The sequence below is a fragment of the Sinocyclocheilus grahami genome, unplaced genomic scaffold (genome assembly GCF_001515645.1).
Source record: "Sinocyclocheilus grahami isolate Dianchi unplaced genomic scaffold, SAMN03320097.WGS_v1.1 scaffold586.1, whole genome shotgun sequence".
Lineage (NCBI taxonomy): Eukaryota > Metazoa > Chordata > Actinopteri > Cypriniformes > Cyprinidae > Sinocyclocheilus > Sinocyclocheilus grahami.
The window spans coordinates 448,074-475,710 of record NW_015505765.1 but is presented as its reverse complement, the minus strand read 5'-3'; the positions used below and the strand labels follow the sequence as shown (position 1 = coordinate 475,710).

The window sequence follows — 27,637 nt, the reverse complement described above, 5'->3', positions numbered from 1 at the left end:
TATATATATAAATATAAATATATATATATAAATCTATTTAAAAACAGTGCAGATGAATGCAAGAACGCATAAACGGCCCCTAACTCAGCGGAGGAATCGATCAGAACATCTCTGTCAGGAAACTTTAAAAGCCAAAAAGGCTGAACAAGAGGAGTCTGGTGACAAGTAAGTGTGTGTGTGAGCGAGGAAGAGAGAGCAATCGAGGGATGACATCATTGTTAGTGATCACTTCCAAGGCTGTATCTGCAGAAAAGAGGAGAAAAAGCTGGATACAACAGATGACATGGATGGATTATGCAGGTAGAGTGAGCGTAAACAAAACAAGATAGGCCGTCTTGCAAAAAGGTGAGGAAATTTCCAATGAGACTGCTGAAATGACCGAAAAGAATGGCTGATACAGCTCAAGTCTTCAAGAGTGAACGGTTATGGTTACGCTAAAGATGAATGTGCATGTGATGCATTATATACCTCAAACATACCACATAACATTAATATGCACAAATGATTGCATCTCTGCAGTCTTTAAAATTGCCCGCATTTACAGACAGGAAAAAACAGCATCATTTGCAATGAAAAACAATTATAACACCACCCGCAGTACAAAGTGTTCCCCGGGGGCACTGAACCGTCTCCCCTCAGAAATCTTTAGGACTTTAGGGCGTGTTAATCAAGACGATCGCTAAAAGACTCCAATAAAACAAAGGGCGTAGAAGAGCTCAAGCGGCAGAAGCCCCTTCTGCGCAAGCTGACTGTAAAACGCTGGACTCTAATAGGTTATTGACTATTGCATATGAGACAGGATGACATCACTGGCAGCCAATGGGAGAGCAGGAAGTGCGGAAGATGAGAAGAGTGTTTTTAATTTGTGTTTTGCTGAGCTCAGCTTCTCTCACACAAGAAAAAAGATGAGAAATGCATCAATGATGAACGTCGGTGTAATGACCAAATCCAATCTAAGCCTGTATGGCATGATGAGCGACTGGACTTATAAGCCTGAAGAGCATTCTCAAACATACTGAGGAAGTCCTAAAAGGCAAAAACTCAAATCAATGCTGAAACTTGATATGAAAAAAAAACCTTTCCTACACCACTGTAAACTGGCCTTACCACATTGTCAGAGGATATTCATGTCAACCAGTCACAACCTTACCACATCTACCCTATACATATAGATCCTCAGTTCATAAGAGTGCTCATGTGTCAGAAGACATATTTTAGAATCTGTGCAGCAACTCGTGAAAGATGAGAAATGCATCAATGATGAATGTCGGAATTAATAAACGGAAGGGAAGAGGGGCTGTTGGCATGTTGTCGAGTGGGCACGGGTCAGCCACGCTCTCCGTGCGTCTGTCACTCTGTATCCAGGGAGACCGGAGCTGGAATCGCTTTTCTTTTCTTGTCGACCGTGTATGTGTGTGTGTTCATGCTTGTGTGCTTTTGCTGTACACTGAATGCATATTCATGCACACATGCAAATGTTTGTAAATCCTCCTTGACCATTAGTTAGAATTTACTGCGTGTGCACTTGTCTGTCTTCGATACACCTGATCGTGAGTCATTCCTCTATGCGCTCCTCTCTACCTCCCACATGAAACCTTTCCTCTTTCGTTCTCTCGTTTTTCTAAAATATGTAACCCCGTGGCAAAAACAGCTTGCCATCTCCATGACAACACACTGTTGATCCACAAATCACTGGTTGGTTAGCACAGGCTCTAGCTGGGTGACGTAATGTTGTCTCTGGTCTTCTGTGGCCACTGGACTTCACCACTTCTTGGCTGGGCTTTTAAATGGCAACCATGGTGCGTGTCTGCCAAAACACTTATGAGAGTGTATGCAATGGTGTGAGTATTTCCACACTGAGTAACTAACCTGTTATATAACTACAGGAAATGGGTGCTGGATACACTTTGCAACGTTTCACGGTTGGCTTAATGGCATTCATACCACTCAAAGGTTAGACTTATGGGTAGATGTGAATGGATCTATTTAAACAACAAAGGTTACGTAAAAAAAATGATATAATAAAGAGATGTCATAGGCCTCAATTAAATATATATATATATATATATATATATATATATACAGTATATACATAAAAATAAATAAATAAATACATATTTTTTGTGACATTGTCAACCTGCAGAATTATTTATATAGTTGTGATGCTTAAACTGTGACAACTAAGGCTTTACCTGTGCACATGTGTGCCATACACAGTGTCAAGATGTCAAGGGCTTTGCTGGACTACGTATTCTGCACTTCAGTGGCATAACAGATTACAATCTCTAACACAGTCCCTTTTTAAACTAAATAAAAGTCTCAGTCTGAAATAACAATTGCATGTGAACTACAGTGATAAAAGGAGTTTTCTCCTATAGGAAATTCAAGCTCTACCTAGTCATTTTAGTAGAGAGGAAGAGGGTGAGGGGTGTGTGTGTGTGTGTGTGTGGACTGTTTGAGGTTGTGGACAGGTGTCTTTTATACTGATAATGAGTTCAAACAGATGCCATTAATACAGGTAACGTGTGGAGGACAGAGGAGCCTCTTAAATAAGAAGTTACAGGTCTGTGAGAGCCAGAACTCTTGCTTGTTTGTAGGTGACCAAATACTTATTTTACCGAGGAATTTACCAATAAATTCTTTAAAAATCCTACAATGTGATTTTCTGGATTTTTTTTTCTCATTTTGTCTCTCATAGTTGAGGTATACCTATGATGAAAATTACAGGCCTCTCTCATCTTTTTAAGTGGGAGAACTTGCACAATTGGTGGCTGACTAAATACTTTTTTTCCCCAATGTATATATATATACATATATACGCACACATTTAAGGTCACACTTTATTTTATGGTGTCCTTGTTACAAGTTACATGTACTTACTTAAATGAACTTAAATTATAAATAATTACACGCAAGTAACCCTAAACCAAACCCTAATCCTAATCCTAACCATACAGTAAGTGCATGAAGTTAATTAATATTACTCAGTACATTGTACACAGTACATTATTCAGTAAATGTATAATTACACTGTAAAAAGGACACCTTAAAATAAAGTGTAACCACATTTAAAAATGAGATCTGTAAATTGCCCATGTAACACAATATTGACCCAAAACACATGCAAAAGAAATTGCTTTAAAAAGGAAATTGAGTTTTGTAATGACCAAATCCAATCTAAGCCTGTATGGCATGATGAGCGACTGGTCTTATAAGCCTGAAGAGCATTCTCAAACATACTGAGGAAGTCCTAAAAGGCAAAAACTCAAATCAATGCTGAAACTTGATATGAAAAAAAAACTTTCCTACACCACTGTAAACTGGCCTTACCACATTGTCAGAGGATATTCATGTCAACCAGTCACAACCTGACCACATCTACCCTATACATATAGATCCTCAGTTCATAAGAGTGCTCATGTGTCAGAAGACATATTTTAGAATCTGTGCAGCAACTCGTGAAAGACCCTTTGCCCTTTTATGGATTTGTGCATGTGAGCATAAGTGTGCACATGTACTCTAAAGAAAGTGACATGAACATGCCCAGGTCATGCTAGTGCACATGTGACATTGTCAACCTGTAGAATTATTTATATAGTTGTGATGCTTAAACTGTGACAACTAAGGCTTTACCTGTGCACATGTGTGCCATACACAGTGTCAAGATGTCAAGGGCTTTGCTGGACTACGTATTCTGCACTTCCGTGGCATAACAGATTACAATCTCTAACACAGTCCCTTTTTAAACTAAATAAAAGTCTCATTATCTGAAATAACAATTGCATGTGAACTACAGTGATAAAAGGAGTTTTCTCCTATGGGAAATTCAAGCTCTACCTAGTCATTTTAGTAGAGAGGAAGAGGGTGAGGTGTGTGTGTGTGTGTGTGTGTGTGTGTGTGTGTGTGTGTGTGTGTGTGTGTGTGTGTGTGAATATGCGTTTATTTGCTTCATCTAATACAACAGTAGTGCTGAGTTTTTTGGAAACAGCATCTCCCAAAAAAGTACGGAGCCAGAGCACTCCCTTGTGGTGCTAAATAAGAACTTCAGCTAAACTTTGCAAACTTTTTTAACAGCAGTGGCCTGGATTTACACTGTGGAACACTGGAAGTTACTCAACTGCTCAAAAACATTTTATTGTTGTTTTTTCTCTTTACCTTTTCATGTTTTTGCATATTTTACAATTAGGATTGTCATCCTTAATTTTTTTCTTCTGAACCACTGAACACACAAGAGCAACATTTTTTTTCTTTTTTTTATCTCAGATTTGTCTGAATAAATTATATCCCATTCATGATTACTTTATCATTATACTTTTATCTTTTAATTAAGACTCTCAAGACTCCCATACAATTAACTCAGGTAAACAGAAACTTAATGGTTGTTTAATAACTAGATGCCTATTTTGGCACATGTACATTTTCTGAAATTAGAATGTGCAAAATAAACTAATTATGAAAAAAAAGCATGTTATGAACTTACCTGTTTCCAAAGCCTGCAATAATTCTGGGGATCCAGCGGAGGTCTGGCCAGACCGGTACAGTGGCTCATTCTCCCAGTCTTGAGCACAGGACAGAGGTCAAATGTCATGTCTATAATCTGATGAGTTATCATGCTAACCAAAACCATTAAGTAAATTGAACTGTTGGAGAGATAAGGTACATTTAAACCCCTTACAAAAGGTACTGTGGTGGTACAATGGTAAAGTAATGGTATTAGATGGCAAAAACATTGCATTTTGATATATACACTACCTTCCAAAAGTTTGAGGTCAGTTCAATTCAGCTTTATCATTACATGAATAAATTGCATTTTAAAATATCTCAAAATAGAAAATGAAAATGGTTATTTTAAATTGTAATAACGTTTCACAATATAATTATTCTTTCATTTTTTACTGTATTTTTGATCAAATAAATGCAGCCTTGATGAGACCAAACCCAAACTTTTGAATGACATTATCATTATTACCATGCTACAATAGAACCTTTCATATGTAATTAACTGATTTTAGAGATGAGTTTTTTTCTACTTGCAAAAATAAATATATTTATGATGAAGGAAATATACAATTGCGCACCCATAATACAATTAATAGAATTTGTCAATAACATCATAGGTCACCAATGTAAATGCTAGATTGGTGTCTGACTCTCTCTGAATAGTTAAATTAGATAGGTGAGGCAGAAGAGCAAACTCACCCAGCCTCTCTAGAGCCTCCGACAGCCTGAGCACCACGGCTGGGGTCTGGTCAGGCAGAGTGCACTGCTCCACAACATCTCCCTTTCCACAGAGGCCTGTCAGAGAAGGAGAGAGAGAGAGAGAGAGAGAGAGAGAGAGAGAGAGAGAGAGAGATGATGATGAGAAATCCCACTGGTGAGACCAAATTCCCTGATTAGGAGGCTGCCTGTAAACCCACATCTCATTTCTCCTAGGGAACAGTCAGGTTGTCATATTCACACAAGCATGGTAGATATGCAACATAATACTCAAGTCTCAACTCACACACATTTAGGTTAATGCAATAGTTCACATAACCTCTAAAAGTCAGAATGAATCTAGTTTATTTACATTTTTACAAATACTAACACATTTTGCCATTTAAAGTTACATTTAAGCATGCATTTAGTACAACATTAGTTATTATGAGCTAATGTAAACTAAAAATGACCAGTAATATATATATATATATATAAAAATGAACATTAAAGGGACAGTCCACTCAAAAATTTTAATTCCGTCATCATTTACTCACCCTCATGTCATTCCAAACCTGTATGACTTTCTTTCTTCTGTGGGATGCAATGAAAATATTTTGAAGAATGTTGGTAACTAAACAGTTTAGATTCCCATTGACTGCCATTGTATATTTTGTCCATACAATGGAAGTCAATGGGAATCTAAACTGTTTAGTTACCAGCATTCTTCAAAATATCCTCTTTGTGGCCCACAGGAGAAAGAAAGTCAGTTTTGGAATTACATAAGTAAATGATAGAATTTTCATTATTGGGTGGACTATCCCTTTAAATGCCACAAATTATAAACATTTCGTCCAAATGGGTTTTTAAAATTCAGTATATGATATGTCCTCCAGCAGAATGAAATACAGTGCATAATGTTTCATAAGCATTAATGTCTCGATCTCCACTGTCCTTCCACTGAGCACTGACCTTCTGCTGAGGTTCCAGTTGGGGAGTGTGTCCATATATCTCTACATGTGGGCACTTATATGCATTCAGACCACCATGGATAAAATCCTTGAGGGGGTCTGATTTTTAGTATTGACATTTAGTAATGTCAATGACACAATGTCCATTTGTGTGAAAGAGAAACGGCAGAATTCTTCACATGACACCCTGTCTATGTTGTCCTGGGACACTGAGCATGTCACACATGACCAGAGAGCATGGTGAAGAGTGGAAACATAGCAGACTGTGCATAGGTTCCAGTTGGGGAGTGTGTCCATATATCTCTACATGTGGGCACTTATATGCATTCAGACCACCATGGATAAAATCCTTGAGGGGGTCTGATTTTTAGAATTGACATTTAGTAATGTCAATGACACAATGTCCATTTGTGTGAAAGAGAAACACGGCAGAATTCTTCACATGACACCCTGTCTATGTTGTCCTGGGACACTGAGCATGTCACACATGACCAGAGAGCATGGTGAAGAGTGGAAACATAGCAGACTGTGCATTAAAAGACTATTAGCCCTTAGAACAAAATAAATATGGAATTTGTCAAATATTATTGAAAAATTGATATTCAATAACAATAACCTTTACAATAAGGTACAGCTGTAAACGCATTAGGTACCATGAACTAACCATAAAAGCATTTATTAATCTAGGTTAAAGTTTATTCATAAATATACGAATAAACGAATATTGTTCATGCTGGTTACTCGTGTTTGTTCATAATACATTAATGTTAATTTATACTACTTATTATATTAAAAATTTTAGTATATGCAGAATTAATAAATGTTGTAACTGAAACTTACTGTAAAGTCTAACCTCTTAAAAAGTTTAAGGTGAGGGTGACAAACAAATTTTGTGAAATGTAAAAGTTTGCTAACTAAGAAAACGTGATGAAGTGTTCCTTTCACACATGCAAATAAAGTCTAAAGGTCATATCACAGTAATGCATCACCCACGTAACTACATGGAATAAACATGATTTCATCTTGTGCCCAGATATTAATATTACTAACAAAAAAACTAAAATAAACAAACATTAACTTTTCATTTAAGCTACTACATAGCAAACTCAGAGAGGGATTTTCTTTTCTCTCTAAACAGGAAACTTTACTCAATTTATATCAGTATGTGGTTCCATTTACATCAAATTTGCATTATAGCGAGAAATTCTGATTTTCTGCACCATTATGTGAAGCATGAGGTTTAGTGTTGTATACTGGCTCTTTAGAGTTATCTTCAGTGACAACACTAATTAGCACTGATGTGCACCACCCGCTAATGTCTACACAGATACCAATGCTATCTCTCGTTTTCTCTTTCTGTAATTAGGAAATGGCTGTTTATTTAACAGAATCTCACACACAAGCATCTGTTGACAGCAGGAAAAGTTTGCGTTCCCATGCACGGGTGTAATTGGTGCGCTAATTTGCACAGCAGTGGCCCTTGTTGCACCCCGCTGTAATTTTCGCACGGGAGAATCACGCTACAAGGTGGCAATACTTTCTGGACTGTGCTGATTTAGGTTTTGTTTGTCAAAGAACCATGATAAATGTTTAGTAGAAGTGTCAATTAGATCTGACAGTTTCAATCTAACCGGAAGCATCAGCATCTGCAGTACAGGAACTGATTAGACCCATCATTACTTTTGACTTACCATATGCAAATGTATAAGTTGCTGTGATCCTTTAGAAGTAATATAGATGAAGCTACAGGAACAAGAAAGGGGGAGATGACAGTGATAAAAAAACAAAAAAACAGAAAGATTAATGAAAAGTTCCTCTGAGGCTTTGATGCAGGTGGCACAAAGACGGTGGAGGTTTGAGATTACACACGTTAACGGCGGAGCGCATTGGTATTCCAACAACACACGGTGCATTTAATTGCTCCACATCCTGCTGGTTTCTCTATGGACCTCGACAAGCGACGCCTTATGAATGAGCAAACAGGTCAGAGCACGATAGGAGGAATCATAATTCTCTCTCTCTCTCTCTCTCACACACACTTTCTCTTGCTCTCCCTTGTTCCTTTTGTTTTGGAAGCCTCACATTTCTTAATTGTTGGCCAGCCAAGATTTATAAGACAGGAGATTAATGTGGAGCTGTGTGCAAACTATATCTTTCATTATAGAGAAACTAAAGATGTAGGAGTGGCATTTTAACTTAGATGGTTAGTTGATGAATTATATGCAGGAAGTATGTGAACCCTTTATCATGGATTTCTATAGAAATTAGCCATAAAATTTGATCTGATCTTAATGAATAAGAGACAAACAAAATAATAAATGTTGTCTTAATTGATCACAACAGTGGAGGGTGGAAAAAGCATGTGAATAAATGAGATTTGTTTAAGCAGATTATGTTTGTCTATTGATGTAAGCAAGATCAAATTTTGTGACCAATTCATGCATGTGTTAAATCCATTTTTTTCCTGTCACTGTATTATATAAACGATTGCCACAACACGCTCAATGCATGAGGCATCGGGAAATAATTTCAGACATCTGACTTGGTATTTTCCGATTGTTTTTCTTTCTTTTTTTTCATGTGCTTCAAATGTCAAAACTCTGCCCTTCGATTTGCACCAGCGTGAACTTGTGTTTACATTTCTGGCACCACACATGTGCGTGAGGACTTTCACGTTTATATGTGTGTGTGAAAGCGGTCACAGGTTATTTGGCTTTGTGTAGAAGGCAGTGGGCAGATTTCCTTTCAATTGGAGTGCTACTATGCGTTTGGTGCTTCAATTAACGTCACTGTCAGAAAACATCACTGAGGCAATTTCTCAAAATGTAAGGCACAATCTGATGGGTGAGGGACAGCAAAGAACAGAGGAACAAGAGGGAAAGGACAGGGCATGGGAAAAGCAATACTGAGAACAACACCGCGGCAACTAAAACAACAATGCTGTTGTTTCAATTTACATGCTACTTTCGAGAAATTGTTATTCTGTATGTACGATCCAAGTACTGCTGCATTTCTTCAGAGTCATGTTCAGTAGTCCCTCCTACTGTGAAATCTCATTGTCTCACATATAGGATGCACAATATCACATTGTTTTCTGGCCACTGTCTGAGATTTACAAATTCATCGTTATCATTGATATTATATGATATATGACAACTAATAATATTCAATAAAAACTAAATGTTATTTAGCAAATTGTTTATTTTAAATTACACTACTGTTTAAAAGTGTGGGGTTGAAAGAAATCCATACTTTTATTTATCAAGGACACATTCAAATTGTCAAAAGCAAGAGGAAAGCATTGATAATAACTTTTTTTTTTCGAGAGCACCAAATCAGCATATTAGAATGATTTCTGAAGGATCATGTGACACTGAATAATGAGTAATGAGTAATGGCTGCAAAAAAAAAAAGTCAGTGTTGTCATCACAGAAATAAATTACATTATAAATATATTAAAGAATTTAAAAATATATATTTTAAATTGTAATAATATTTCACAATATTTCTGTTTTTGCTGTATTTTTGATCAAATAAAGACTGAGAATAAGGGACTTTTCATAAAACAAAAAATTATTCACAAAATTCACATTTTTTTCAATTATTTATACAAACTTTTAATAGAATTTCGATTATTGGCATTTAGAAGTTATTGGCCACTATTTGAAAATAATTATCATATTTATTGTAATTAATAATAATTATCAGCTTACTGTATCAGACAGAATTCCTACGCATGGATGCACCGATATACACACATTAAATTAAACATCAATCACCTTCTGATTGGCTGTTCGTGTCATGTCATGCAGCAGATTCACACTCAGAGCAAACAAACGAACTGCTTGTCGCTGGAGGCTTGTCACATTGTGCCCGCTGTTACATATTTGCAAGCACTTTTCCAGGTGCTTTGCAGTTCAAACACATGCTAATTAGCTTGCAGGTAACTTAAGATAATCAAAAGATCTGCAAAAAAGAAAGGACAAAGCAAACAAAACATGGCACTATTGGTAAAGGACCTCTAGGGGAATTACATCTCCACTTAATATCTATTGTTGATCCCATTAGTGGCATTTATGAGTGTAAAGCACGAGACTATGTTCAACTGTGAGGTGTCTCTGTCACTGTACAAAGCTTGTGTGTGCCCGTCCTAGCTGCTCTGTGAGAACACACGAGCCTATCAGATCTTATCCGTTTTCTATTAAGAGGGCAGAAAGCAATTTCTAGGGTTTTCATTGCCCTGTGTGTGTGTGTGTGTGTGTGTGTTTAACGAGCTCTGGTCACAATGACAGGGAATTACTGAACGGATCAGCACTCCTGCACAAAGCCATTAAGTGTCAAAAGTCGGGGGTCAGCCAGCTGAAAATGTGGGAAACAGTCTTTATGAACAAACATATTCTCTTACACCTGGTTTCCCATAAATTAAAATACATTTTCCTTTTAATTTTCTGACTTGCCTAAGCATATTCAGGACATTGTCAGCACTATTTACTAATTTTCTGCACACATTAATATTACAATAATTGTCTTTTACCGGCTGTTTCCCTTTGAGGGTGCCATACAGTGACCTGCTCTTTCATTATCTTGAGTCCACCTCACACAGAGCAATATATCACAGTGAGCACTAGGGGGTGCCACACTAGCCACAGTGTCTCAGTGATGCAGATATATGAGCCTTTGTGTGCTGCAGAAGGGACTACAGTGTGTGGGACAGAACCGAATGCTTTGAAAGGACAAAAGAATGTGAGAGCCACTGGTGGGATCTTACATAAGATTCTAGGAATATATAAAATGTGAAAATACATAAACAAACAGAACAAATGCTCAATCTGAACATTACATGTAGGCTATTTCATGCCAAGTGCACAAATTGGGTTTTCATACTCTTGATGCCAAGGACCCCCAAAAATTATGACTTGTCCCTTGTGAGGAACCCCTTCCAGTGTTGTTAATATAACTAAAACTAAAATGATAAAAAATTAATTTCAGTAATTGAAACAAAGATAAAATAAAATAAACTTAAAAAAACAAAAAATTGGAAATATCACCCTGGGAACAAACTATAATAATCTTCAATTTGAAATCAAACTGAAATCTTCATAAATTATATAATGGCATATAAACAATACTAAAATGACACTGTCTAAAGTATAAAAATAGCTATGTGTTTTAAAGGGGTCATGAACTGAGAAACCAAAATTCCCTTGATCATTTGACATATAAGAAGTCACTGTACTATCCTGTAAGTTTCAGAACTCAAAACGTTGTCGTTAGTCTAAAACAGCTTATATTGAAGCCAGTCTGCAAAAACGACAGCTTGTAGAATGTACCACTCTATGATGTAATAGTGTGACTAAACAACACCTCCGCAGAAGAAGATCAACGCCTGCTTCGACATCGCTTCCTGTTTAGCCCTGCACACGATTCACTCATGTAGTGTTTATGAGAGAGGCGAACGCGCAGGTCTACGCAGAAACCAAGCGATAAAGATGATCCGAAGACAACAAGACGCTGTGCAGTGCCAAGTTGTGGGAAAAACAGTCTTTGCATTGTCTTACTTGCGATTCCAATGTTAGGAAAGAGTGGATGAATTTTATTTTTAATGAAGTTCCAGACCACGTCAGTAAGAACTCGGTCCTTTGTTCACTCCATTTTACACAGCACAGCAGCGTCCATCTGTGAAGGACGTAGACCAGGGGTGCCCAAGCTCAGGCCTGGAGGGCCGGTGTCCCACAGAGTTTAGCTCCAACCCCAATTAAACACACCTGAACCAGCTAATCAAGCTCTTACTAGGCATACTAGAAACTTCCCGGCAGGTGTGTTGAGGCAAGTTGGAGCTAAACTCTGCAGGACACCGGCCCTCCAGGACCGAGTTTGGATACCCCTGACGTAGACTGTCAAACATGCACAAGTGTTAGCCAATCATCAGGGTTGCCAGGTTTTTACAACAAAACCCACCCAATTGCTACACAAAACTAGCCCAATCGCGTTTTATTTTAGGGGCTATATATCACATTATTGGGGTCGCAGCAACAGTGTTAAAGTAGCCCAATTCCACGGGAAAACCACAGACTTGGCAACACTGCCAATCATAGCTGTGGGCATTTACTTCCGAGTTTACAAACCGCCACGATTATTCAAACAGCATTCTGATGAGGGCGGTCAAAAACAGGACAGAAAATAGCCTATTACTTCTAAATGACGTTTTTTTTAAATGTAAAAATGTTGATAACATTATAAGTGGACCTCAGAGGAATAGTACAAAATAAAAAAAAACAGAGGCAGTTCATGACCCTTTTAATGTACAGGTGCATCTCAATAAATTAGAATGTTGTGGAAAAGTTAATTTATTTCAGTAATTCAACTCAAATTGTGAAACTCGTGTATTAAATAAATTCAATGCGCACAGACTGAAGTAGTTTAAGTCTTTGGTTCTTTTAATTGTGAACATTTTGTTTGCTAAATTACATATCTGGTTTCTTTGTTGTTATTGTATTGGCAAAGCAAATTATTTAAAAACAGTGATACAGTGGAAAACTTTTTATGAAATGTATCAGCTCACTATAAGAAAACAGTTAGATGTACAAACATTTGCAACTCAGATTAATTTGTATACAGATTTATATTGTTCCAGAGAAATTTAACAATTAAATTTGAAAGCCCTTAAAATACAGAAACATTCACAAATTCTTCAATTGTTCAAATTCATCATTTGTTCAATTGTTCAAGATCAAAAACTTTCCTGTGGTCCCCTGGTGGTCGCAAGTCCCCAGTGTGAAGACACCTGGTCAAGATCTATGTGGGAATATACACATTTTTTAATGTCTCTCTTTCTCTAAATATATAAAAGAGTGTGACACTCACTGAATTCATTACTATAGCAACCAATATAGATGCAACGGATATTGACTACATTGTCTGAACAAACGGATGAGATTACATCACTTGCAGAATGACAGCACAGACAGGTTGAATTTTGAAATCAAATGGGATTTGTGTGCGCAATTCACACAATACAATCCATAACACAACGTGAAAATAAAGCTCCCGCTTAGTGCCTCTACATAACATACCCTTCATCTCCTTTAAAGTGATGTCCCATAGTAAATCAAGCTTTGTACATAAAACCCGGTGCACAATACATACGATTCAGACAAAGAGAGCTGAAGCTTTCTTGAATGGAATTGGAGTATGAGGAGGAGAAGCAGCGGTCAGACAGATGAAGGCTTGCAGCTACAACTGTCCTGCCAAAGTGATAAGGGATTAGTCTCTTCCTGTAAATCTTTGGAATGTTTTTGAAGGATTTTTCCTCCTTTCTCTATTATTTTTCTTTTCTCCCTCTCTCACACACAGCTATAGCCATTTCCTCCATTACAGTGTGAAATTGAAACTCTCCCCTGTTTCTTTACCTGCTCTGCTCCACTGTGTCAATAAAGGATGTTTAGCCTTTGACCCAGCCACAGGCTAGAGTGATGAAAGAAGTGGACCGGCCAGCTCACACACAAAGGTATACACTCAAAAATAACCCTGTGCCGTGAACAAGTATGAAGTGTGATTCAAATGCAGTAGAATCGTGACAAACACACACACACACACAGACTTCCACAGCTTTATAATTCCTGCAATCCACATCCTTATCAATCACATGTGATAGCGGGCACCACCCCCTTCAACACGGGAAAGATTACCAACTGTCTCGCAAAATAGCATCTTACTCACACACACAAACACTGGCCATAATGCATTTGGAATCATTTTTTAAGGTAATGGTGAAAATATGTCAGTGAAAATAATTGAATTAAGATGCACTATCCAAACCAGTTGTCCAGATGGATAGAACCGCCCAGCTCTTCCCTTGATATTGATTATGTGCTCATTGTCTATTCCTGAAGGGATAAGAAAATACATTACACAAATCAATAGTTCACACAAATTTTATCAGGTTCACACAGGCCGAGATTCAAATGATTATGAAGTGAGGGAAAGTGATGCCAAGAGGGAGATTGTCAATCTATCAAGTTTTGAACCATTTCAGTAAATTTAAACACCATGAAGAGCCCTCTGGGATAAAAGGGTTAGATTCTTATACTGAATGTGTGATAGCGCTTATCTAGACTGACGTCTGTATTTTATCAACAATTTTATCCTCAGTGGAAAAACGTGCCTCTACCTTCACTTTTACTCTACTTAAAAAAATTACCTATACGTGCAAATCACTGCAGTTTCCCGCTGAAATGAACACTAGAAGCAGTAAAACAAATGTTATTTTATTTTATCATAGTGCATGATTTGGTAACAAATACATTTTGACGTTTGTATCACATGCATATGGTTTTTCTGGCATAGTAAACTTGCTCAGAAGCTCACCTGGTAGCACAATGCACTTATAATGTAGATTGCGTGAGTATGAGTCATGACTCATGATAAAAAGCAAAAATATTTGTATAAGCAAGCTAAAATGGCATGGTTGATTTAGCAAATGTGTTTATATTTCACATTTTCTTTTGTGAACACTATCAGTTAGGTTTAGGGTAGGATTTAATATAGGTGGTATGTTTAAAAACATTATTAAGCATTATCCTTTCAGTGCCACTCACCACACATTTAATTTCCTAATTTCTGTGATATGAACAACAATATTGTCAGCTTTACATTAATCAGCTTTGGAATGAACTGAACGCACTTTAGTGCTCCTCACTCAACATTTCACATTGAAATTGGCACAAAATGTGCAAGAAGCTTTGTAAGACAATTTTGCAGAAATGTTGCCACAGGCATGTTTTTTCAAGTGAGCCTGGGCAAAAAAAATGTTGAAATCTATGCAGTTTCTTCAAAGAGGACAACAGAAAGAAAATGAGTGTATATGTCCCAGTTAGGAGAAAAAAGATTGAAGAAAGGGCAGGAAGGAAGAAAGAGGAATGTAAACAGCGAAGGAGTAAAGCAGGTGATGGATCCAGGGAAAAAAAGAGAGGAAAGTCGCAGTGTGGCCTTCCCAAAAAGATGCCACCTGGCAGGGGCCTGGCCTCGGATGTTTTGCCTGCAGCCAATGACAGAGTCCCACAAGAGGGGCGTAGAGCACATGCCTCTTCAATTAGAGCACTCCATGAGGGAGAAGAATGAGAGGGAGAGGGATAGGGATCGTAGGAACTAAGAAAAGATTTGTGTTGTCAGATGAGCGGTATAAGAAAAGAGTTGATGAAAAGGGAGAAAACAGAAAAAATAAACTGGAAGAGTCAGACGAGGGCTGTGAGTTTATATGACTCAGGTTAACATGTCATTGAACAAAAGTCTGCAGCAAATGCAGCTTCACTGGTTACAGTGTACATTGTGCTGGGAATAAAGAACTGCTTCTTGAGTAAAAAAAAAAAACATGTTTAAAAAAGGACAAAAATAGCAGAGCCTTGGAGGAATCTTTATATAAAACTAATAAGTGAGCACCGGTAAATACACACCTGCAGTCACAGTTTATATATTAAACATGGCATGTGGCTTGGCATACAAATAACCTGCAGCTATAGTGGGAGAGGGATAGGGATCGTAGGAACTAAGAAAAGATGTGTTGTCAGATGAGCGGTATAAGAAAAGAGTTGATGAAAAGGGAGAAAACAGAAAAAATAAACTGGAAGAGTCAGACGAGGGCTGTGAGTTTATATGACTCAGGTTAACATGTCATTGAACAAAAGTCTGCAGCAAATGCAGCTTCACTGGTTACAGTGTACATTGTGCTGGGAATAAAGAACTGCTTCTTGAGTAAAAAAAAAAAACATGTTTAAAAAAGGACAAAAATAGCAGAGCCTTGGAGGAATCTTTATATAAAACTAATAAGTGAGCACCGGTAAATACACACCTGCAGTCACAGTTTATATATTAAACATGGCATGTGGCTTGGCATGCAAATAACCTGCAGCTATAGTCTAATAAATTATATTATTTGGCAGAAGAATTATTTAAATTAGTAATATTAATACATTTCATGATTTATTGATTATTTTTTTTCACTTGAGGCTGTAACATGTGAGTTATTTACATATTTCTACTAGGGCTGGGTGATACATTAACAATACCATACACTATACCATGTAAGTTCAGTAATTTTTTTTAGAAGAAATAACAGACATCTGACTGACCTATCATTTGATCCATGACCCATAAGTCATAATTTAGTCAACCTAATATCATTCCAATTCTATATGACTTTAACTGTTCTTTTTACAAATCTGTTCATACAACACAATTCAATAGGGTTTAACAGTTTTCAATTCACTTTTCAAAATATCTGTTGTGTCGGGTAACTAGATCTAGTCTTTGAATGGGGGTGTCTGAATCAGTGTCCACAATGTGGTGGTCAACCATCCTTTGCAAAGAGAACATTAACGCTCACTTACTGCAGGCCCCTTAATGAGCTATTAAAGACCTCTTCACTACCGTGAGAGAAACTAAAGTGTGTGTGCGCCGCAAATGTATTCATTCATGAGCGTCTGACCGTGGCCTACTGAGGCATGCATAATTAATAAGAAAAGGGAGATAAAAGCATACTGAAGTAATTTTTTTCTTCTTGATGTAAATGTGTGCGTTGCCAATCAGCGCGTATGTATGTGCCTCCTGAGCCCGTGTGTATCTCTGCATGTGTGTTTATTCCTCGCAGTTATTGCCATTCTAAAGTAAGACGGGACAAATAGACGGCAAATGTAGGCCAACACTTTCCTGCTGGCCACTAAATATTTATCACATATTACACATCCAAACCCCACAGCTTTATATTGCACATGAAATACAGACAAATGCTGCTCTAGACTGCGTTTGAGAGAGTCAGGAGATGTAATTTAAAATGAGTGGACATGTAACTGAAAGATTGGAAAATGAGAAGAAATGAGAGATATGGTGTGTGTGTGTGTGTGTGTGTGTGTGTGTGTCTGCACGTGACCCCTAAACTCATCAGCTTCTTCCGCACATCCCCATGGGTTATCAGCTATGCAATGACCAAATCGAATGCATAACATACGGTCCCCAATCTACACGTCACACAATTCAACAGATTGAAAGACGAAGGGCTTTTATCCAACTGAATGTAAATGAAATGAGAATACACAAAGGCAACCTTGAAAACTGAGGGGCATTTCATGTGCGCTTTCAAATCTCTCTCTTTACTCAAGGAAGAAAAAAAAGAGCTGGGGGGACATTAAAATTCATTTCATTCTTCCCTTTTCATAGTTTTTTTAAAATTTAATTTCTTTACCAATCTCACTGTTTGAAAAAGTTGTGGCTTTGTGGTCGAGCAACAATGGATCCTTTCCTCATGTGCTTCCAATGCTGTTTCATCCATTTATGGCATTAATTCCTCTTCCTTTTTGTCTGACTACATACTCAAGGAAGTCTTTACCATTTAAAAAAACTATTAATTATTCAATTATTTAAAATCAATAGTAAAGACTCATACTATTTATTTATTTTTGATCAGAAGGAATATCTGATGACTGAACATATTTTATAATCTCATTCACAAGAGAATTAACATAATTTCTCCTAGAACAAGAAACCTTCAAACTTCAAAAGGCACCATAAGGGAAAATAGACCAAAGGGATACAGCTTAGTAAGAGGTTGTGCAGGGAAAATATTGGAAGTGTGTAATTCTCAACAGATCCGTCACTTTAAACATTATTGCTGTTATAAATGAATTAAAGTGATGTGATTGACAGGATATGTCTGTTGCAAATCAAACTCCCGAGTTACAGTGCTCCACAAAGAGCTCAGAGAGACACGAAAGATGTGTGTGTGTGTGTGTGTGTGTGTGAGTTTATAACACACATCACCTACACTGGAGAACAGACAAAGAAAACAATAACGTAAGTAACAATATGAATGTTGCAACACCGGCACATTGGAGAAACATGCCTGTAAAACATGAAATAAATTGGAGACATTTTTGAAAAGTGATATAACATTGCTTCTTGTTTGTTTCATGACTATTTCAAAGTGAAATGTCCAGTGAATGGTACTAAAGGTGTGTTCAGTTTTATTCAAAACCTATGAATGTGCATCTAGCAATGTTTTATTATGTTTGTTGTTATACATATTGTGCTAGATCTGAAATTAATTATCTAGTGAGTGGTAAAAATATATAGAAATTAGGGCTGGACAATAATTCAATATCAATATGTATCGCGATATAATTTTTTTCAATAACGGTGATATGATTTTTAAACACATTTTCGATATTTCGATATACATTACCAGTTTTCCATACATTGATTTATTTGTGGCGTTTGACTTTGTTGAATAAACATGAGCACTGCACGTTTCAAAATCATAACGGGGCACGGGTGTTTTATATGAATGTATCTCTGAAGGGAATTGACTGTCTTCAGAAAAGTTTCAATGGACAAATCATACCCTAAACCTAACCAACAGTGTAAACAAAAGCAAACATGGGAGAAAAACGTATTTGTGTATTTATCATGACTCATATTTTGTGTTTTGAGGTCATAACATAGCATTGTGCGATGCAAAATAATTCTTTATTAATCAATATTCTAATAATACTGTAATAGTAATTTACGTGAAAAGGAATACAATTTGTTGATGTTTTACTGTCACCAGTGTTCATTTCACCTGAAAACTGCATTGAATTGTATGAATATGTATATTTTTGGAGTTTACCAAAAATATAGGGCGAGGCACTATTTTTCAGTGAGCCTATGTTGCAATGATGTCTTAATTAAAATGTAAAAAAAATGCAGGTTAGTGTGTCACTTTGGTTTAGTCAATTAAAGTCAATCAAAATTCAATCCAAAAACAAGTATGTGTGTGTGTGTGTGTGTGTACTTGTTTATACTACATTGTGGGGACCAAATGTCCGCACAAGGATAGTAAAACCTGACATTTTTGACATTGTAGGGACCAGCCTGCAGTCCCCACGAGGGGAAAAAAATATAAAAAATAGTAAATGATGTTTATCTGAAAATGTAACAAAGCAAACAGGTTTTCTGTAAGGGGTAGGTTTAGGGTTAGGATTGGGTTAGGGGATAGAAAATATAGTTTGGTCAGTATAAAAGTAATAGAAGTCTATGGACAGTCCCCACAATTCACATAAACAAGCATGTGTGTGTTTGTATACGCTTAGTTACAGTTTGAGGACAACTGTCTCCAAAAGAGACTTCATACTCCAAAAAACAAAAACAAAAAAAAAACATAACATATTATATATTTCCTCATTTAGAGAGCAAAGAATAAGTGTGTGTGCGTGTGTGTGTGTGGTTATGCTAGTACATCTCTGTTAGAGTCCCAGCCTCTCCCTGTGAAAGCTACAGACAGAGACAGATCACTGGTGACCTCCATCACAGCTACTGACCCTATCACTCTGAGCAGAGAAAAAGAACGAGAGCGAGAGGGAGATTGGATATGGGGAGGGGATCTAGCATGTCTGAGTGTCTTTTCTTGACCCCCTACCTCATCTCCAGCTGTACATCACAGATTGCATCTGCTTAGGGGGCTTTCTGCACACGCTCAGAACGGTGATGTGTGTGTGCGTGTGTGTGTGTGTGGTTATGCTAGTACATCTCTGTTAGAGTCCCAGCCTCTCCCTGTGAAAGCTACAGACAGAGACAGATCACTGGTGACCTCCATCACAGCTACTGACCCTATCACTCTGAGCAGAGAAAAAGAACGAGAGCGAGAGGGAGATTGGATATGGGGAGGGGATCTAGCATGTCTGAGTGTCTTTTCTTGACCCCCTACCTCATCTCCAGCTGTACATCACAGATTGCATCTGCTTAGGGGGCTTTCTGCACACGCTCAGAACGGTGACTTCCCACATGATTTACCGTTCCTTATCATACACACCTGCGCTAGGTAACCCATTAGTTATGCCCTATCTTTTGTGTAGATGCATTGTATATCCCCGCATTGCCCAACAAACCAAATGGATAACACAGCACAGCTGGCCGTGATGAGAAGGCCTGCACATTAGAATAATTGAGAGAGAAGAGAAATGAATGAGAAAAGAGCATTGGATGGGGCAACTGGAACTGGTGCAGATGTGCAGTTCAAGTCCATGTGTGTGGATGACACTTCAGAGGCCAAGGTCCGCTGGGAAAGCAGTGCGTGTGCGTTTGTCCTGATTAGTGCACAGCAGATGTGCAATAGTAGGGAGCACAAAGCAAGCTGAGAAAATAGGTCCCAGCAAGCCTGTCATTATATTCCAGTACATCTTTCTCTCTCTCCATAGAGAAATAATTATGCTAACAGTTGTGGCCAATACACTGTGGCCTCTTTAACCTCAATAACACATCTCCAAGAGTCTATTTGAATCAACATCAATGCCAGCTATTGTAGTGGAAACTCAAGAAATCCCTGTAATAATTTATTTTTACAATAGGGTCTCTGTAATAAATAACTATGAAACATGATATAAACATAACATGCACTTCAGTTAAAAGGTCAGATAACACAATACACTACAGTTTAACACACACACACACACACACACAAACTTACATATAAAACAATCTAAAATATATACACATTTTAAATATAGAAATGTTATAATAGATTATATAACCTGATGATCATGTAACAAAGGAGTACACATCATCAAATGTAACAAATATGTCTACTAAATGTAAATGTAAATATTTTATTATATTATTTATAATAATCAAGAATCTTGAAAATATTTCTTATTTATTTACTGTATGTCAAAATGTTTATTTATGTGTTGCATTTGTCAGAATCCTACGTTCTGTTTTACCAGGTTTCACTTAGATGCTGAATCCAAGATGTGGTCACATTTGGACCCTATAGTGTAAATAAAATAAAATCTCAATAAAAATGAATCAAAGTTCTAAATATTAATAAACAGTAGCAGCATTCAACAAATACATACATTTACAGTATACCTGTACATATACAGGGATACCACACTCACACACACACACACACACACACACACACACACAAATTGTCCATTCAATCTATTTAGTTAAACTTCCCAGAAAGCTACATTCATGGAAACTGTCTGATGAGTCCCCAACACTGGATGAAACAGAGATATTTGTTTCTCTGATATTTTGATTTTTTTTTTTTGGTCTGTGATAAGAGATGGATAAACTAACCAAGCAAGGAAAAAGCCACATCATCATCTCACAGCTGTTTTCTGCTATAATGCAACTGCTTCTAAGCCACAGCCTTAAGGATGCAGCACAAGCTGTAATAGAAACTGGGGAAAATAACAACAGCAACAAAAATAAAAAATAAATAGTTTGGCTCAAACTGAAAACTGAAAATCAATTTTAATTAAATAAATAGGTCGACATAGCAGTTCTTTGAAACAGGGTTAAAGCAGGACCTTGGCCTCCCCACAGTGACATATATACACAGAATGTTGTAATTGATCATACTTAAAGGGCACAGCAGGCATTTTTCTATGTCCTAGCCACACTAGACAAATGAAACACATGTTTTTCTTTCTGTTGTGTGTATGTGCGCACAACTGATGAGATGGTGACAACAACAATAGTTTAAAGTAAAACTAATACTGCATAGTCATTGTCTGTTAAGGGCTGTTAAAGGAATTGTTCATCTAAAAATTAAAATTGGCTGAAATAAATTGGCTGAAAATGTACTCCAAGATGAGTTTGTTTGTTCAATAGAACAGATTTTTAGAAATGTAACATTACATCAGTATGGATCCTCTGAATGGGTGCCGTCAAAATGAGACTCCAAACAGCTGATAAAAACATCACAATAAAGCACAAGTAATCCACACGACCTTATTAAGTGAAACGTTGTGTATTTGTAAGAAACAAATCTAACATTAATAAGGGACTTTAACTTTAAACTCTTACTTCTGACCACAATACCAGTCCATAATCCATAATAATGCCTCCTCCAGTGAAAAAGTCCATTGTTTATCACAAATATGCAGCTTTTTGCTTCAAATGAGGTTAACTGGAGTTGTGTCAATTATCTTGATCCTTTCATCAGCGGTTTGAACTTCCATTCTGACGGCACCCATTCACTGCAGAGGACCCATTGGAGAGCAGGTGATGTACTGTTATGCTAAATTTCTCAAAATCTGTTCCAATGAACAAACAAACTCATCTACATTTTGAAAAAAAGAAAGACCGAATGAATGAATGAATGGAACATTTATATGAATGGAATTAGAGATCTCTCCTCAACCACCACCAGTGTGCAGGTGGAGAGAGGAGAGTGGAAGGCCTCAGATTGAGTACATTTTCAGCAAAGTTTCTTTCTGGGGTGAACTATTGCTTTAAATAACTGCATCTCACTCCACTAATGCATCTCAAGTCATCATCATTTAATGACCATTAATGGGTCGCTGTCATTAAGATATTCTGCCAATCAAACATAGCATCAACGTGCAGTTACATTAGGCTTTGTGCATGCAAAATTACTTCAGACACCACAACATATACCGGAAAAGGGATATTATGTCACAATAAAGGTTTACTGTATAAGTAAATGTGTTGTTTAGGATATAGTATGTGTATGTATAAATACACAGACTACCCTGTTATTCCGCAACACTGCAAGCGGGTGTTGGAAGTCTGTTTGAATCTAGAGGTTAATCTGCGACATTTAAATATTGTGAAGGTCAAATGTCTTTTTTTCAACACCAGATAAACATCTTAAAATAATAGGTTTTCATACATTTTAAATGTTAAAAGTCACAGATACATCTGCACAATGTTATTCTAACATCAAGCAGGGACCATGCTAGCAATATATTGCAAGTGTACACACACTCTAAAAATATAATTCACATGAAAATAAAGCTGGTGCATTTAATTACGTTTACAGTACTTTAGCATTAAAATTAATACTTTTTTTTCAGTTTCTTTTCCCCCCACATTTTGCCACACATTGCGATAACTAACAATACCTGTAGGCGCTAATTATTATAATGTTTCGCACTGCGTTGAAGGCTTAGCATTCTCTTGGGGTTAGGGAAAGATGCTAAACAAGTGCAAATAAAACATATCTTTGCTGGTGAAATTTTAATAATTGATAGATAGGATCTTAACCAGTGACAAAGACTATAATAAGCACTCTGCATTATCGCATTGTGTTTAGCTGCTGCAATTAAAATATGTCCACACTGTTAAATATGGTGTCAGCTTGAGAGAGGCAGCAATTACTTAATAAGCTCTATCTGCAGTGTGAAGGCTTAACTAAATGAGGTCCTAATATAATTGAACAAGACACATTGTGTACATTAATGTGTATAAATTACACAAAGTGTTTGAAATAATTAAGATTGTATTATGTTTTTGAAAGAAGTCTCCTATGCTTATCAAGTCTGCATTTATTTGAGTAAAAATACAGTACAAATAGTAATATTGTGAAATATTATTACAGTTTGAAATAATTCTTCTTATTTTAAAATGTAATTTATTCAACCCAGTCTCATAAAAATATGTACCTCTGCGTACATTTCTGCAACACAGTTTTTACGTACCTTACTGCACGTTTCGCCGCAGTTTCAAAGAGAAATGTCCACTGAGTGGCACTAAAACACGGGTTCAATACGTGAACCCTGGCACGTTTTTATTACGTTGATATAGGTACATATTGCTGTGTTTTTATTACGTTTCTTCAGGTACGTATTGCGGCGGTTCAGAATTCAAATATCCGGGGACTGTCGCTAAAAGATAATGCTCTGTCGTGTTGGAAATATGCCCTACACCAAACCCAACCCTAAACCTACCTGATAGTGTTAACAAATGCAAAACTGATATAAAAACACATTTTTTGATGCAACCGTGCCATTTTAACTTCCTTATATGCAGATTTGAACGGTTTTGTCGAACCGTAGTTACACGGGATTCAAACCAGAGCTCCTCTCCTCTCAAGTACGTCTCCGTACTCCGTGAGCCACCGAACAAACCTATCGGCTATGAAAACCCATTAATATGAAGCTGGATATGTGCGGTGCTAACAATCAAAAGCATCAGTTTTCAAATCTCCCAGCATATTAAAAATGTTTTGAAGTCACAACATAATACTCTTCAAGTAATTGTGCGAAAATTACGCTTTATTAATCGAAACTCTGTAAATTATACTCCGCGTGAAAATAATTTAAAAGGTGTTGGAGTTTTACTGCCTCTAGTGTTAATTTTTTTGGAAACTGCAGTGATATGTACTTATTGGTACGTATTTCGCGTCTTGCAAAAATGTGCCCCCAGGTACGTATTTGCCATGAGACCGGGTTGAAATTTTTCCCATGATGACAAAGCTGAATTTTCAGAAATCGTTCTATATTACCTGTTTTAACGTATTAAAACACAAAGCAATTTAAATTTAAAATTGTAATAACACAGTGAAATATTTCAGACATACTATCTATAGTATGCTCAGAATAAGATACAGGAGAATAAAACAGTTAAAGAGTAATAGCAGTTATCAGTAAGAATCCATGGTGTGAATCATACTTCCCACCGGTAAGAGAAGGACTAATCAGTTTAAGAAGCCTGGAAATGGACCTGACAATTGTGTTAAATTAGACATCACTTTTGAGAGGTTCTGTGTGCACCAAGATAGAATCTCTGTGGGGCAGGTGCCATTTACAGCCACCTTTGTTCTGGAGCTCAGATCGTATACAGACTAGAGAAGTATATGTATGCTGCAGGTGTGTGTGTGTGTGTTTGTACATTAGCACGTTTTCCGCGAGGGATATGGGTCACAATCCTGCTTCACATGTCTCTCTGCAATGCTTCAGTTTCCCTTGTTTTCCTGCTCTACAATCTCAGCTTACTCTCTGCAGTTCTGCTTCCTTTGTCACCAAGTGAGCCGTTGCACCTCTTTCTTCTCACTTCCCTTTCTAATCACATCTCTGAAGGACACTTCCACCAGCTTACCGCCACCTCAACCTCCACCTCCACTACTGAATCATACATGATTCTAAGCTTTCTATTCTCTACTTAATATCACTGGTATTGGGGGAAAGAAAATAGGCAGGATGATGATGATGATGATGACAATTTAAAAGTGATTACAGAAAGCACCTTTTAAGGGTGTCTGGAAAACATTTGGGTTTGAGTGGAGGAGAAAACGTGTGCAAATATGTGCATTTAAGTGTGTGTTTGTATGTGTGTTGGCTACAGAAGTAATCCAAATGTAACAAAATCTCCCTTAAGGGATGTTCTGACAGTTAGAAATTATTCCTAATTTTTTTTTTAAATACTGTTCAAAAGTTTTAGGTTAAGAAACTTATCCAGCAAGGACAGATTAAATTGACCAGAAATAAGACTTCCGCATGGTCACAAAAATGTTCTGTTTCAAATAAATGCTGTTCTTTTTAACTTTATATTCATCAAGGAATCCTGGAAAAAAAATCCAATATTGATGAAAATAAGAAAGGTTTCTTAAACACCAAATCAGCATATTAGACACTGAAGACTGGAGTAATGACTGCTAAAAAAATCAGCTTTGCCATCTAAATAAACTACATTTTAAAATATATTAAAATAGAAATTATTTATTTTAATATGTAATAATATTTCACAATATTACTGCCTTTTATATTGTATTTTTGATATAATAAATGCAACCTTGAAAAGCTTTTTCTCAAAAACATTAAAAACCTTACAGACCCCAAACTTTTGAATGGTTGTGTATATAACAAAACTTTCAAAAAATATATTATTATTATTATTATTATTATTATTGGTCTACAGGCTAATTTAACCTATATAATAGATATAATATGTTATATTTCTATATACATGTGTGTGTGTGTGTGTGTGTGTGTGTGTGTGTGTATATACAGTGCTGCTTAAACGTTTGTGAACCCTTTAGAATTGTCTATATTTCTGCATAAATATAACCCAAAAAATCAATAGATCTATATACATGTGTGTGTGTGTGTGTGTGTGTGTGTGTGTATATACAGTGCTGCTTAAACGTTTGTGAACCCTTTAGAATTGTCTATATTTCTGCATAAATATAACCCAAAAAATCAATAGATTTTCATGCAAGTCTTGAAAGTTGCCAAAGATAACTCAATCAAACAAATGAGATGAAAATATATACTTTGTCGTTTATTTATTTAGGAAAATTATCCAATATTACATATCTGTGAGCGGTTAAATCATGTGAATCTCTAGGATTAGCTCTTAATTTTAATCTTAATCTTCATTAAAAGTAGTAAGACAAACGTATCTTTCCAGTGCTGATGCCAATCTTTGATCTTGAAATGAGCTTATAATTAATAAAATGCAGCGCTTACCTTTTGATTTCGTTGACGTGAACTCCGTTAAATTTAAAATATAGCGCGGGAATTGAAGATCGGATTTATATCCGTTTTGCGACGACACATTTATGTGGCCAAGTGTAAATGGAAACGTTTTAACAAATCAGATAGATATCCGATCAGCAAAAACGCATGAAATGACCAGGTGTAAACAGGCCCTTAGACCATCTGTTCAGAGGTATTTTTAATAAGTGAGATGACTATCAGGTGTCAGTGTGTGCACCCTTTTATTTAAAGAACAGGGATCTATCAAAGTTTAGTCATGTTTGTGGAAGTGTATCATGGCACAAACAAATGAGATCTCTGAGGACCTCAGAAAAAGAGTTGGTGTTGCTCATCAGGCTAGAAAAGTTTTCAAAGTCATCTCTAAAGAGTTTGGACTCCACCAATCCACAGTCAGACAGATTGTGTACAAATGGAGGAAATTCAAGACCAGTTACCCTCCCCAGGAGTGCTCCACCAGCAAAGATCACTCTAAAAGCAAGGCGTGTAAAAGTCCAATAGGTTTCAAAGGACTGCAGGCTAACTTCTAAGCAACTAAAGGCCTTTCTCACATTGGCTAATGTTAAATGTTTATGAGTCTATCATCAGGAGAACACTGAACAACCATGGTGTCCATGGCAGAGTCGCAAGGAGAAAGCCACTGCTCTCCAAAAAGAACATAGCTGCCCATCTGCAGTTTGCTAAAGATCATGTGGACAAGCCAGAGGAATACTGGAGAAATGTTTTGTGGATGGATGAGACCAAAATAGAACATTTTGGTTTAAATGAGCAGTGTTATGTTTGGAGAAAGAAAACACTGCATTCCAGCATAAGAACCTTATCCCATCTGTGAAACGTGGTGGTAGTGTCATGGTTTGGGCCTGTTTTGCTCCATTTGGTCCAGGATGGCTTGCCATCATTGATGGAACAATGAATTCTGAATTATACCAGCAAATTCTGAAGGAAAATCTGGAAAATTCTACTGAATCTCAAGAGAAAGTGGGTCATGCAGCAAGACAACGACCCCAAGCACACAAGTTGTTCTATCAAAGAATGGTTAAAGAAGAACAAAGTTAAGGTTTTGGAATGACTGAGTCAAATTATGGACCTTAATCCAATTGAAATTTTGTGGAAGGTCCTGAAGCAAGCAGTTCAAAGGAGGAAACCCATAACATCACAGAGTTGAAGTGGTTCTGTACTGAAGAATGGGCTAAA

At 36.9% G+C, this 27,637-nt stretch overlaps 1 protein-coding gene across 1 annotated transcript in view; it reads right to left on the bottom strand.

Annotated features, from left to right (window-relative positions):
- Nucleotides 1-27,637, bottom strand: part of LOC107556985 (phosphatidylinositol 3-kinase regulatory subunit gamma-like) — a 176,653-nt gene that overhangs the window by 96,339 nt on the left and 52,677 nt on the right. The window contains exons 3-4 of the mRNA XM_016240264.1: nt 5,200-5,295; nt 4,481-4,558 (exon numbers count right to left, since the gene is read on the bottom strand). Coding sequence (XP_016095750.1) covers nt 4,481-4,558; nt 5,200-5,295 — 174 coding nt within the window. The remainder of the gene's footprint in view (nt 1-4,480; nt 4,559-5,199; nt 5,296-27,637) is intronic.